General features: G+C 37.0%; 1 protein-coding gene across 1 annotated transcript; it reads right to left on the bottom strand.

The window, feature by feature from the left end:
• Positions 1-2,534: 2,534 nt before the first annotated feature.
• Positions 2,535-6,845, bottom strand: LOC132631252 (triose phosphate/phosphate translocator, chloroplastic). The gene is made up of 12 exons (XM_060346853.1): positions 6,436-6,845; positions 5,716-5,778; positions 5,538-5,603; positions 5,311-5,389; positions 4,798-4,918; positions 4,609-4,704; positions 4,378-4,490; positions 4,219-4,296; positions 4,000-4,116; positions 3,776-3,875; positions 3,586-3,686; positions 2,535-2,842 (listed from the first exon to the last, which is right to left on the bottom strand). The coding sequence occupies exons 1-12, from the start codon at positions 6,729-6,731 to the stop codon at positions 2,825-2,827; spliced, it is 1,248 nt and encodes a 415-aa protein (XP_060202836.1). The 5' UTR covers positions 6,732-6,845; the 3' UTR covers positions 2,535-2,824.
• Positions 6,846-12,599: the final 5,754 nt, after the last annotated feature.

Genomic DNA, 12,599 nt, shown 5'->3' with positions numbered 1-12,599 from the left:
TAGAAATCATAGCACTAAGGAGACGTCAAATTCTAGTATAGTTTAAGATATCGTCTCACAGAGATTGAAACCACTTAGGCTACAGATGTGTATTCTCTTGGGTACTATTTGAGAGAATCAAATTGATGAAAGGAGAGGTTTTGAAATTATACGTTACTTAAAATAAAATAAACAACTTATTAGAAAATTTAAAAAGAAAAGAGTTGGGAGTCGTTGAATCCACTTGGTACAATTATAATAAAATCTCATTCTATTAAATTCCACAAAAGAATAGAAAAACGTATTTGACTTGATTTGTGTTATGAGGAATAAAGACCTCTTGCGATTAGCCCTTAAAATCAGTAAACTTATTTGAGTCAGTCCCTCCGCGAGAATTAGAACTGAAAGAAATAAGATGGAGAGCCCTCAAATCATTAAACTTATTTGAGTCAATCTCTCCGTGAGAATTAGGACCGAAAGAAATAAGATAACAATTTAAACCAACAAAATTATTTGAGTTAATCCCTCCGTGAGAATTAAGACTAAAAGAAATAATATTGAGATTTTTGAATCGATAAACTAGCTTGAATTAATCCCTCCGTGAGAATTAGGACTAAAAGAAGCAAAATCAAAGATTTGAATATCAAGACATGAAAAAAATTAAAGTAAAGACAATATTATAACGTCATACCAAGCTTCTTCAACTATCCCAATAAAAAGAAACTACTCCATTAAGGAGTATGTAAGAAAGAAATCAAAAATAAAATACTACTCCTACAAATATAAAATAAAAAGAAGAGAAATAGAGCAAAGACTACTTCTTGTATCTTGCTAAAAATTGGATGCCTTTTGTCTTCAGAGTAGCTTGCTACTTATAGAAATGAATGCCTGGCTTTTTCTCCATAGAAGCATCTGTGGATGCCATAGATGCGACTGTGGTGACGGACGCGTCCGTGGATGCCATAGATGCGACTGTGGTGACGGACGCGTCCGTGGATGCCATAGATGCGACTGTGGTGATGGACGCGTCTGTGGATGCCATAGATGCGATTGTGGTGATGGACGCGTCTGTGGATGCCATAGATGCGATTGTGGTGACGGACGCGTCTACGGGTGTCATAGATGTGACTGTAAATTTTCACGGATGTGTCTACGGAGTTGTAGATGCATAAGTGGTTCTCTTCTTTTCTTTGGCAATTTGTTCCTTTTCTTTATTTCTCTTGTATTCTTTTTCCTGCAAGATTTGTGAGAAGATATGCGGGAATATGATAGTATTATTCATGTTTTATTTATAAATTTTATTTTTTATATACGAAATCACATGAATAATTTATATCCGTCATCCCCCCTTATATATGCATTAAAAAAAAAAGGCCCAAGTTACGAGATTAGACAAAAATAAGCTAGAAAAACATAATGAAAATAAGGAAGTAAAACTACTCTATATTTAAATCAAAAGGGACCTCAACTCCTACAAAGTAAAAGCAGGTCCATTGGCGGCACTTGGAGGGGCCGCAACCTTATCTTCAGTATCAGGGCCTACACTTGATGCTGGGTGTAGGCGCTGGCATGGGCATTAGGCGCTAACGCCGGCGGCACTGGCGAGCGGGCGCTGACATTAGGCACGCGTTGGGGCACGGCCTGCCGAGGACGCTAGCGAGGGTCATCGATGAGGCGACATTGGCATAGGCAACCTTGTCACTCGGCGCGGCCAAGTTCACGGGGCCATCCATGCTGCTAGGCGTTGAGAGCCTTGCCAGGACGCCATGGGGTGTGTCCAAGGGGTCATGGGGAATGGCTGGAAAGCCGCCCATGACAGAGATAATGGTACAAACATTTCGGATTTCTAAATAATGAAACTATTGATTGCAATTCAAATTTAAAAATCTTTTTTTTTTTTTTGGAGCATTGTCCTAAAAGTCCCAAATGGCTTATTATTACGCTGCCACTTGGCAATTTGTGGTGCTTTTTCCTCTCCTTTTAATAGAGTGTGTGTGTGTATATATATATATATAGATTTCATGTTTAGATCAATTCAACTACTTCTGGAGATGAAACGTGAAAGATTATAACTTATTTTGAAACAATCGTGTTTGTATCTCTATCCGCATATATAAAATTTACAGACTACACGATGTAGCTCTGCGATTTAGAATTTTTTTGAAATGGTATAAAAGTTTTAGGGAAGACAATCAAATCCAACTGTTTGAATAGTAAATAGAATTAAAATTTGAAACAGAGAGACTAATTAACTGAATATCCTTTTTAACCTATTTATGTAACTCCCAAAACAAAACGAAGTCCAACAATGGCATCGCCAAACTTGGCCAGAATAGAGGAAGACCGGCATGAAAAATACTTACAAACGACACACCCGAGGTTTACACTAAACTATATTAGTTTGTCATGGTTAATGATAAATTTGAGACGAGAATGTGAATTAATTTAACTATAATTGTGTTACAACAATTTATGTTGTACTTATTCGGTTAGTGTAAACATCGGGTGTAGATAAGTTTTTCGACTCTTTAGACGTGAATTCGTTGCGTAGGCTGTTCAGAAGAAAATGGTATATTAACATTCGATATCTTCAGTCCCTTCAAGTCTCTAATGAGTTCATGATGTCTGGCAGTGAAAAATAGAAGTGGTACATTATTATTACAGTAATCACAGATATACAGAATTAGCCGGGATTGACCTTTGAATCAAAATAATTGACTCCAAACTACCTAAAGAACTCCAAGAAAAGCAGAGGTTTCCTTTTTTAACTTTATTTGGACAGGGGAAAATAGTGAAATCAACAGAGTCCATAACAACCGTCTTCCACATACGCGTTCCTTCAGATTCAGGCCGCTTTCTTTTGCTGCAAAAAACCAAGATCATAAGTTGAACAGCAGTGTGGAACAAATTTGTTCAGTTTAAGTAGCTGATATAGTATTAAGGAAATAATCTTTAGTAGACGAGTGAAGTCCACAGTTCTAATAGGTTTTCGCAAGAGAGCTAACGATACATGAGACAGGTACATGCCCGAGCACTATCACATAATGGTAAATAAGCTTGCCAAAATAAACAAAATCTATTGGCTTCAAAGTTAATATTGACCGGCTGACTTTAAAAAGGAAATTCTAATGCTGCAAAATATAAGTAAAATCATTTCACTGCTATTCATGAATTGGTCAGATACCGTCTTCCTCACAAATTGCAACACTTCTTCCATTCTTTTTCTGGGTAACTTCTCACAAGTATTGGAAAACATATGAAATGAAATCTCTATATAGTCAAAATGCATACTGAATAATGAACTTCTTTCATGTTGCTAATTTGTCTACCCTTGTTTTCCTTTAATTGTTTTTACACCACCGAATCAAGTGCAATTTCGACGACCTCATTTACCTAACACAAACATAATAACCATCTACCATAATACTTTACCTAACCATTTTGTTAGTAAAGTTATACACCAGATTCCAGGTTCATGCAACTGAGCAACAAACTAATCTCAAGTGTTAACCAACACCACATGCTTTCCTTTAAGGTATTTTCTTTTTGATAAATTTGGAACAATCATTCCCTTTTTAAGGAATCAAAATTTTGTTTTGGACTCACCCTTTTCTCTTCCTCCATCTTGGCCTTAATGAAGGAGTAGATTGCAACTCCAGCAATTGCAATGCAGGTTCCAATACCGGTCTGTGTTGAAATTCTGTTACCTGCAAGATACATATTGTTTAAGTTTCCTCATCACAATACAAGTAACATGGCATTCTGCTGATTTAACTTAGCTAAGATGCATATTTACCGAAGACAATAATTGAGAATCCAATCACGAACACACGTTTCAACACATTCCCAACTGCGTGTGTAAGAGGTGCCACCCTCTCGAGGGTGTTTGTGGCTACCTGAAAGTGTAAAAGGAAACATAAATGAGAAGATTAGCAAAGCAGGAAATGTTGTAAACAGGCTATTATGCATACATGTACATATTATAATAACTTTAAAGGAAACATATCTAACTGGGAATACCTGATTGTAGAGATGATAAAACATTCCCACCCAAAAGAGATCTGTTACAAATTTTGTCATGCCAACTTTAGCAATGGCATCATTAAACCCGTACTGGAGCAATTTAGGCCCCTCAATCTGGGACATGGTCAGAAAGAAAAATATAAGATGAGGAAGAAGTGGATTTAGGGGAAAGGGGGAAAGAAGATAAAGTGGCTATCCTGATGTTAATGGACTCACAATAACAGCAGGCGGGATACACACGATAAGGGCAATGATGGATATGTAGGCATACACGTTAGTACTATCCATATCAGTCTGCAAAAGAAGCATTCATCAGTAAAATCTTCTAGATAGATTAAACGGTTTAATACTCAGATGATTTTATGTAGAGTATACCATAGCTTTCTTCGAGTATATACTCCTGTATGTGAAGGAGATGTTAGAAATCATAGCACTAATGAATCCCAACCAATTGAAAGATAGTTCAGTCAATGAAGCCATCGACACACCTACATAAAAAATAAATCACAACATGGTAATTACCTCTTGCATATAAGAATTTAAAACCTTCCCTTTCACTGGTACATAGAAACGTAAATGAAAATGGAAAAAATGTATGATTCTAACCAAGGACAACTGGAGCCAGTGACAGCCATAGTGCTAAAGGTATCTGTTGCCCAAGAATGAATTGAGACGCGGCAGCATTGAAGAAAGGCTCAAGAGCTGTACCAAAAAGAAAAGAAGAAGAAGCAGAATTAGACTATAATACGGATTATACAACACCAATTTTTCTGTAGTGATAGGTTCGAGTATGACCTTTGATTGTGTGGGTGAATGAGACTGCAACTGCAGCAAATGAGACATTGCTTGTAACATGGCCGAGTGCGTGACAGAAGGCAACAGGGGTGAGCAGCTTCAGTTGTGTTGAATCAATAGGCTACAAAGAGAGGTCCAAAACTCATAGCAAATCAGAAAGTTGCATTCTTCTGAAAACTCTACTCTGAATTAGTCGAGGAAAATGAAAATTCTTAAAGTTAAAACATTGTTTTTATTCAGTAGCTTTAGTGATGTGGGTTTAACTTATTTACAATGACAGTGTGAAGATCTTTTACACTATCGGCGCATTTTAGTAGGTAACCTGCCTTATTTTCCAGGTTAATAATCCCATTTTAATGAACTTTTACCCATATTTATCATGTAGGTGACTCTAAAAATTCACTGTCAGCGTATAAAAATTAAATTCAATCACGAAAACTCAGAAGATATTGGATATTGGATAAGATAATAGATTTCAATAAAATATCACATCAGTAGCAAAAAAACACTTACAGCTCTTTTTGGGAGGCCTACAGCCCAGCTCAGCAAGCAATATACCACCCCAACAGCCAAATGTATAACAGAAACAAAACTGCATACATAATTAAAAATTATCACAATAATTTATAAATAAATAAAAAAGAACAAAAGGATAAAATAATAAAAGATTCCTTATATTACAATCAAACATTGATTACGCTACAGAAAACAACAAAAAACTTCAACATTGGAATACGTACTAAGGATAAGGGAAGTAATTGTAGATCTTCTTGTTGAGGATGTTGAATATCACATTCAAAAAATACCTACAACAATCAAGGTCAAATCAGTCATTTTAAAACACCAAAACCGCTTGACAGTTAAATAAATAAATAAAAATTACAAAGTAAATAATTCATCGAGGTTCCCGTGACATACCACATGAAGAAGAAAAACCCGGTAGTCAGGGTAGCTTTGTTGAAGAACCCGACTTTAGCATCCCTGCGAAGACCAATCAAGTCAAAATTCAAATTTAAAGAAAAAAATTCGCGACGTGACAAACATTTAGACTGTATTTACGAAATGTAACTATAGTTTCAAAAAGAATTATGAAACATAGCTATTGTATTTACGAAACGTAGCTACCAATACTGGTAAATCCAATCCAAATTACTGTATCGTCAACTCAAAGGGAAGAAATGAGTTTGGATATAATGTCGTATGCGCTGATACAGGCGCAATTTCAGTTGATACAGTATGCACTGATACAGTTGAGTTGATATTCACCTGATACGGAGGGCGTATGTAGCATTATAGATGGGGTTCAATTGATCCCATAACTTTCGACGCTCGACGCGGATCATAAATTAGTGTAAGAAATTATTAAAATTATATAATAAAGAGTAGATATGAACCCGTAACTTTTAAAAAATAATGAGTTCAATGCTAAAAATCTTAAAATGCTGAACCCATAAAATTAACATCTTGGATCCGTCTTTAGCCAGCCTGATACAACTCTTTTGCCTGATACAACAACTGTAGCTATATTTTTTAAATACGCAAAATTGCAGCTAATCTAATAATTACGCTCTAAACTATAGCTATTTATGAAATTTGGCCGGGTCGGGTCAAAATGTGAGAACTGAAAATGGACCTCACCCGGAGGAATCACTGCTCTCGGCGGGCGAAGAAGCAGCCGAGAAGCAAGGCTTGAGAGATTCTCTTTTTGGAGAAGCTTCAAGAAGTATAGCTGGACGCAATTGCCTTCCCCAAATCAAGTTAGCTCCAGCCCCGCTAATAACAGCTCCGAATGGTTTCGCTGTATTAGCGGGGAAGCTGCTGCTGCCGGAGTTGGCGGCGGCAGTGAAGTTGATCACTGCCGCCGGCTTCCGGAGATGTAGGAGGCCACCGCGAATAGCGGTTGTGGCACCACTAGTCAATACGCGAGACTCCATTGACAGTGAGAGATAGAAGATTAGTGAATGCTTGTGAATATGAAGTGTTGCAGAGTTTGTAAGAGAAAAAAGAGCTGTTAAAAATGAAGATGTGGTGTATTTTTCTGGTGACGAATGAGCGGTTCTCGTGTTATTTGGATTTATTTGTCATCTTTCTAAAATATCCTATTTTCCAATAAGCTCTCGGACATAGATTCTTTTTATTTTCATATAATTTTTTTTTGAAAATATTGTTTGTTCATAGAATTTGATCAGTTTTTGAAAAAAATTCAAGTTTCAAAAATTGGTTTGGGTCAGTTTTTGGGTCCAATTTTTTTCACTCGCAAAACTTCAATATTCTTTTAAGCAGGCGTTTGACGATAGAACCGAAATATTTTTCAATTTATTTGGAATTTTTAAAGTTAGAGTTGAAGATGGAGTTGTGTGGTTATAGTTTTTTTGTATAAAATATTTGGTTATTTGAATGTATTGAAGTGAAAAAAAGGTTTTACGTTTTTTTCAAATTCCAAATAAACTTCAATTTTTATGGGCAAATGTTGATTTTCAAATAAAGTGGAAAAAAATTCGGGAAAAATTTGGATAATACTCATAGTCAAATGGGTCCTAAGTAGGGGTGTCAATGGTTTTCAAAAAACCGATTTAACCGACCGAACCGTACCGTACCGAACCGATTTTTAGGTTTCTTTTAATAAAATCGACGGTTTTTGTATAAATTTATAACCGTACCGAATAATTAGGTAGGTTTTTAATTTTATAAAAATAAACCGGAAAAATTACCGAACCGAACCGAATAAGTTTATATATGCAAAATATATTTTACATAATAAATTTAAATATAATAAAATATTAAAATGTTTGCCTTAGGTTTGGGATGATGAAAATGACTACAAACCGGCAACATAATTAACACCTAAAGTTCCAACTCTGAAACCTATTATATTACTCCTATTGAAATTAAATTAGTTCTAGCATCTTGAGTAGTAAGCTACAAGGTATTACAACGATCTTGGATAGAAAGCTACAAAGTATTAGATATATTTCCTCTCTTATGATTTTAACTTCTCTTGTTGGATACTCAATCTTAGTAGTCTGTCTTAGTTATTGAGTCTCATCTTGATTGATTCCCCCCTCCCCCCTCCCCCCCCCCCCCACGCGATCTAAAATATTTTTTTTTGTTTTTGCTTAACATTATTTAACCATAGAATAGTACAATCTCTACTCTTGTCGTCTTTCATGTTTTCTTGATTCATCATTTTTTAATCAGTAAAAATACCGAGAGAGTGTTTATCAAAGTCCTATAGAAGTATGTGTCTTTAACTTTTACCAGTGATTATAACATGATGTTCTTTTAAAAAAAAATCGAAAATTAATCGAACCGTATCGATACTGAAGAGAAACCGACATGATGAGACGGTTTCGAAAAGTCTAATTTTGATTCTACAAAATGAAATAACCGAAAAATTGGTACGGTATAAATTTTATAAATAACCTCCCGAACCGTACCATTGACACCCCTAGTCCTAAGTAGGCGTTTGGACATGCAATTTGAAACCATGAGATGAAATCAGCGTTTGGACATGCATTTCATCTCATGGTTTCAAATCCCAAATCATCCAAAAAGGCATTATTTGGGGTTTCAAACCATGGTTTTAAATTTTTTAAATATAAAACTTGACCCATAAGTTTATATATTGTAAAAAAAAAACATAAGTTGGTAGATATTCTTAACAATTACTCCCACCAACCATTTACCAAGCTTTATTTATGTCTACCATGTGGGAGGATTATATTAAAGAGTAGTTACATTACTATTCATGTTAATTTTTTTTTTTATTGAATTAAAGTTTGATCAATTGATGTTGTATTTTTTAGAAAGGGCTTCTAGTAGCGTATTAATTTTGTTATGAACTATGACTAGCTCATTTGGTAAGATTGTATCGGAATTGAGAATATTTTGATATTTTTCACAACTTGTGAGGTTTTTATGTCTATAAGAAAAACTACAACTTAAGAAATTCAAATTGCATGTCCAAGCATAATTTCAAATCATGGTTTCATCTCATGGTTTCAAACCATGTCCAAACGGCTGCTAAGTAAAATGCATATTCAACTAGAACTTCAAACTCTATTTTTTTTTTCAAGTTTCAATCAAATCTATGTCCAAACGCTAGCTAAGTATTTTGACATAAAGAATATTATTTTATATTAATCCTAGAATTCTAGAATGGTTGTTTCTTTTTTATTAATTTGGAAATAGAAAAGTCAGGTTCTATGGCTTAAGGATTTATTCAAAAGGAATGAAAGATATTTGCCTCCAATTGAGACATAGTTATTTAAGTATTTTGCTATCTTTGCAGTCAAATATCTACTTCTATAGATCGAATTATTCAATGTTAAGTCCTTACAAAAGCTTTCCCGAATATCACCATTGAAACTTTGATTTATAAGCAGGTTTTGATTTCAAAAAATCAAATTAACACAAAATATGTCTCAAATATTAACTAACTAAACAAAAGAGCTTTTTCCGAAATTGTTTTTTATAAGCTAATTTAAAAAAAAAAATCAAAAGATAGTTTTTTACCTCTAATTCCTACCAATTTCTAATATTTGAATATTGACATACATCCCAAATCCCATTGAAGGCGCTGTCATATGTTAGTTAAGTAAGCATTTACCAAATTGACAATCCTACTAGGATGTAATTTTGGCAGAATTCGCACTAGATTTATATCAAGGGAGGATTGGACTTGAGTTTAGTGATTGCAACATGTAATTATGGTTTCAATCGAATTAAAGATCCTTCTCTTTTCTAGCTTTCTATGTTACTACTAAAACTCAAAACAAATAAATAAAGGAGAAAGAAAGTAAAAAAGAAAAATCAAGAGAAAAAAAGCAGTTGCATTAACTTGATCTCAATATGAAATACAATATAGGCATCACAAAAATATGGTGTTGAATTATTTAACCATGTTTACGACAATATGAGTTAATTCATCAACTTGATCTGATGGTTCGTTTGGTTTAGGGACTGATAGATAATGTAAATATGTAGTCATAGAATATTTTGTAAATCTTCTAATTTAGGTTAGTATATTTTGTATCCTAATAGGACATTGTAACTATGGTATATTTACCAATTCCATCAATGAGAATAATCACGGAATTAATCTCTTTCATGGTATCAGATACTAGGGTTTTCTTTCCTCCTCTTGCGCTACCCTAATTTTTCCGTCGTCCCCTTCCTTCTTTTTTCTCCTTTTCCGTCCACCTTCTTGCTCTCCTTCAATGGCAGACACCAAGTTTCATCCTGCTATGGTTGTCTCCAACATCAAGAATCACATTCCTATCGTTCTTGAGATGGAAACGGATCATTATTCGGCTTGGGCCGAATTATTCAAGCTTCATTCCCGGTCTCACCGTGTCCTTTCCCATATTCTCCCGACCGGAAAAGAGAAAGCTCCTTCCACCAACGAAGAAAAGGAGTTGTGGTCCACCTTGGATGCCATGGTACTTCAATGGGTGTATGCAACCATCTCCACGGACTTATTGCATACGATCATTGAAGAAGATCTATCGGCGAAGGAGGCTTGGGATCGCCTCCGTAATCTTTTTCAAGACAACAAAAACTCCCATGCCGTTGCATTGGAACATGATTTCTCTCATGTCAAGTTGCGGGATTTTCCAAACGCTTCGGCGTATTGTCAACGACTCAAGACCTTGGCCGATCAACTCAAGAGCGTGGGGGCTCCGGTGACCGACAACCGCCTCGTTCTTCAAATGGTGGCTGGCCTCACCGAAGCGTACAAGAATGTGGGCACCTACATCCGGCAAAGTAAGCCTCTTCCATCATTCTCCGAAGCTCGGTCAAGTCTGTGCCTTGAGGAAAAGGCGTTGGCTGAAATGCATGATGACTCGCCCTCGGCTATGGTGGCTAATTCCCAACGTGAGTTTGATGACTCCACTCCTATGGAACATTTTGGTCGTGCACACCATCATAGGGGCAAAAATAACCACAAAAATCGTGGCTCTAGCGGCGGGAAAAATAACGGCGGTGGCCATGGTTCTGGCGGCGGCAATGCACACCGTCACCATGGTGATCGTGACCGGCAGCAGGCCCCCATGCAGCAACAGTGGCAGCAGTCCTCTTCACCACTACAGCAGTGGCAGCAGTCCTCTTCACCGTGGCCATGGGGGTGGATGCCGCAATGGGCTCCCCCTTGCCCGTATCCCACCCAGCAGTGGGCTCGGCCATAGCAGCAGTAGCAGCCGCAGCCACCTTCTTCCGGTGGCAGGTTGATGGCCCAACCTAGAATATTGGGCTCGCGACCACAGCAGCAGGCGTTTGCAGCAGCAGGCCCAATGACGCCGTGGACTCTGACTGATATTGACTCTGCTATGCACACGATGACGTTGAGCCAACCCGATCCAAATTGGTATATGGATACCGGCGCCACATCCCATATGACATCCACAGAAGGTACCCTCTCGTCTTATTTTAATTTGAGCGATCATAATACTGGCATTGTTGTTGGTGATGGTAAGTCAATTCCAATTCGAGGTTGTGGTTGTGGTCGTGCTAAATTGCCTCCCCCGAACCCTCCATTGTTATTAAATAATGTCCTTCTTGCTCCAAAACTCATAAAGAATTTAATATCGGTTCGTAAATTTACTACTGATAACTCTGTAAGTGTTGAATTTGATCCTTATGGGTTTTCTGTGAAGGATTTCCGGACGGGGATGGCTATCATGAGATGTAATAGTAGGGGTGCTCTTTATCCATTGTCCACCCTCAAACACCACTTCCATTCACCATCAACTTTTGCTGCCTTGTCTTCTACGCGTTGGCATGATCGTTTAGGCCACCCGGGAGCTTCTATTTTGGATTTTCTTAGGCACAATAAAAGCATTGAATGTAATAGTTCTAGTTCATCTAGTATTTGTCATTCTTGCGTTCTTGGTAAACATGTTAAGTTGCCTTTTGCTAGTTCTATTTCCGAGACTTTATTTCCGTTTGACATTATTCATAGTGATTTGTGGACGTCTCTCATTTTGAGCTCTATGGGGCATCGTTATTATGTTTTGTTCTTGGATGATTTTACTAATTTTTTGTGGACTTTCCCTTTGGCTAGAAAATCTGAGGTTTACTCAAAATTCATAGAGTTTAAGTCCCACATCCTTACTCAATTTGAACGTCCATAAAAAATGTCCAATGCGATAATGGGAAAGAATATGATAATGGTCAATTCGGCAAATTTTGTGCGTCCAATGGGATGTCTTTCCGTCTTTCATGTCCTCATACGTCCTCTCAAAATGGAAAATCCGAAAGAAAAATTCGTTTAATCAATAATGTCATCCGCACTCTTCTTGCTCATGCCTCCATTCCTCCATCGTTTTGGCATCATGCATTGCAAATGGCAACTTATCTCCTTAATATTCTACCAAGCAAGTTGTTGGGTCACAAATCCCCTTTAGAAGTCCTTTATCAACGGAAACCATTTTATTCTCATCTCCGGGTTTTGTTAATAGCAGGTCCGACAACTCATTGTTCATCTACAGCAAAGGTCCCGACTTGGCTTACCTTTTACTATATGTGGATGATATTATTCTTACTGCTTCTTCGGATACTCTCCGCTGTTCGATTATGGATCTTCTTGGCTCAGAATTTGCAATGAAGGACCTAGGTCCTTTGAATTATTTTCTTGGCATCGCGGTGACCCGTCACAAGGGTGGTATGTTTCTTTCACAACGTAGTTATGCTACGGAGATTATTGAGCGTGCAGGCATGTCCTCGTGTAAGCCTTCTTCCACTCCGGTTGACACTAAACCGAAGGTCAGTACCGCTTCTGGCGATCTTTGTGACGATCCCAC

This window comes from Lycium barbarum, chromosome 1 (genome assembly GCF_019175385.1).
Source record: "Lycium barbarum isolate Lr01 chromosome 1, ASM1917538v2, whole genome shotgun sequence".
In the NCBI taxonomy this organism is placed as follows: Eukaryota; Viridiplantae; Streptophyta; class Magnoliopsida; order Solanales; family Solanaceae; genus Lycium; species Lycium barbarum.
This window is presented reverse-complemented; position numbering and strand designations above follow the sequence as displayed.

What these genes read in the sequence shown, in the direction of transcription:
- LOC132631252 (XM_060346853.1), bottom strand. Translation starts at nt 6,731, where the DNA reads ATGGAGTCTCGCGTATTGACTAGTGGTGCCACAACCGCTATTCGCGGT. An exon ending in AATTACTTCCCTTATCCTTA is followed by an intron (nt 5,390 to 5,537) that starts GTACGTATTCCA and finishes TTATGTATGCAG; the next exon opens with TTTTGTTTCTGTTATACATT. An exon ending in ATTCACCCACACAATCAAAG is followed by an intron (nt 4,705 to 4,797) that starts GTCATACTCGAA and finishes TTTTTGGTACAG; the next exon opens with CTCTTGAGCCTTTCTTCAAT.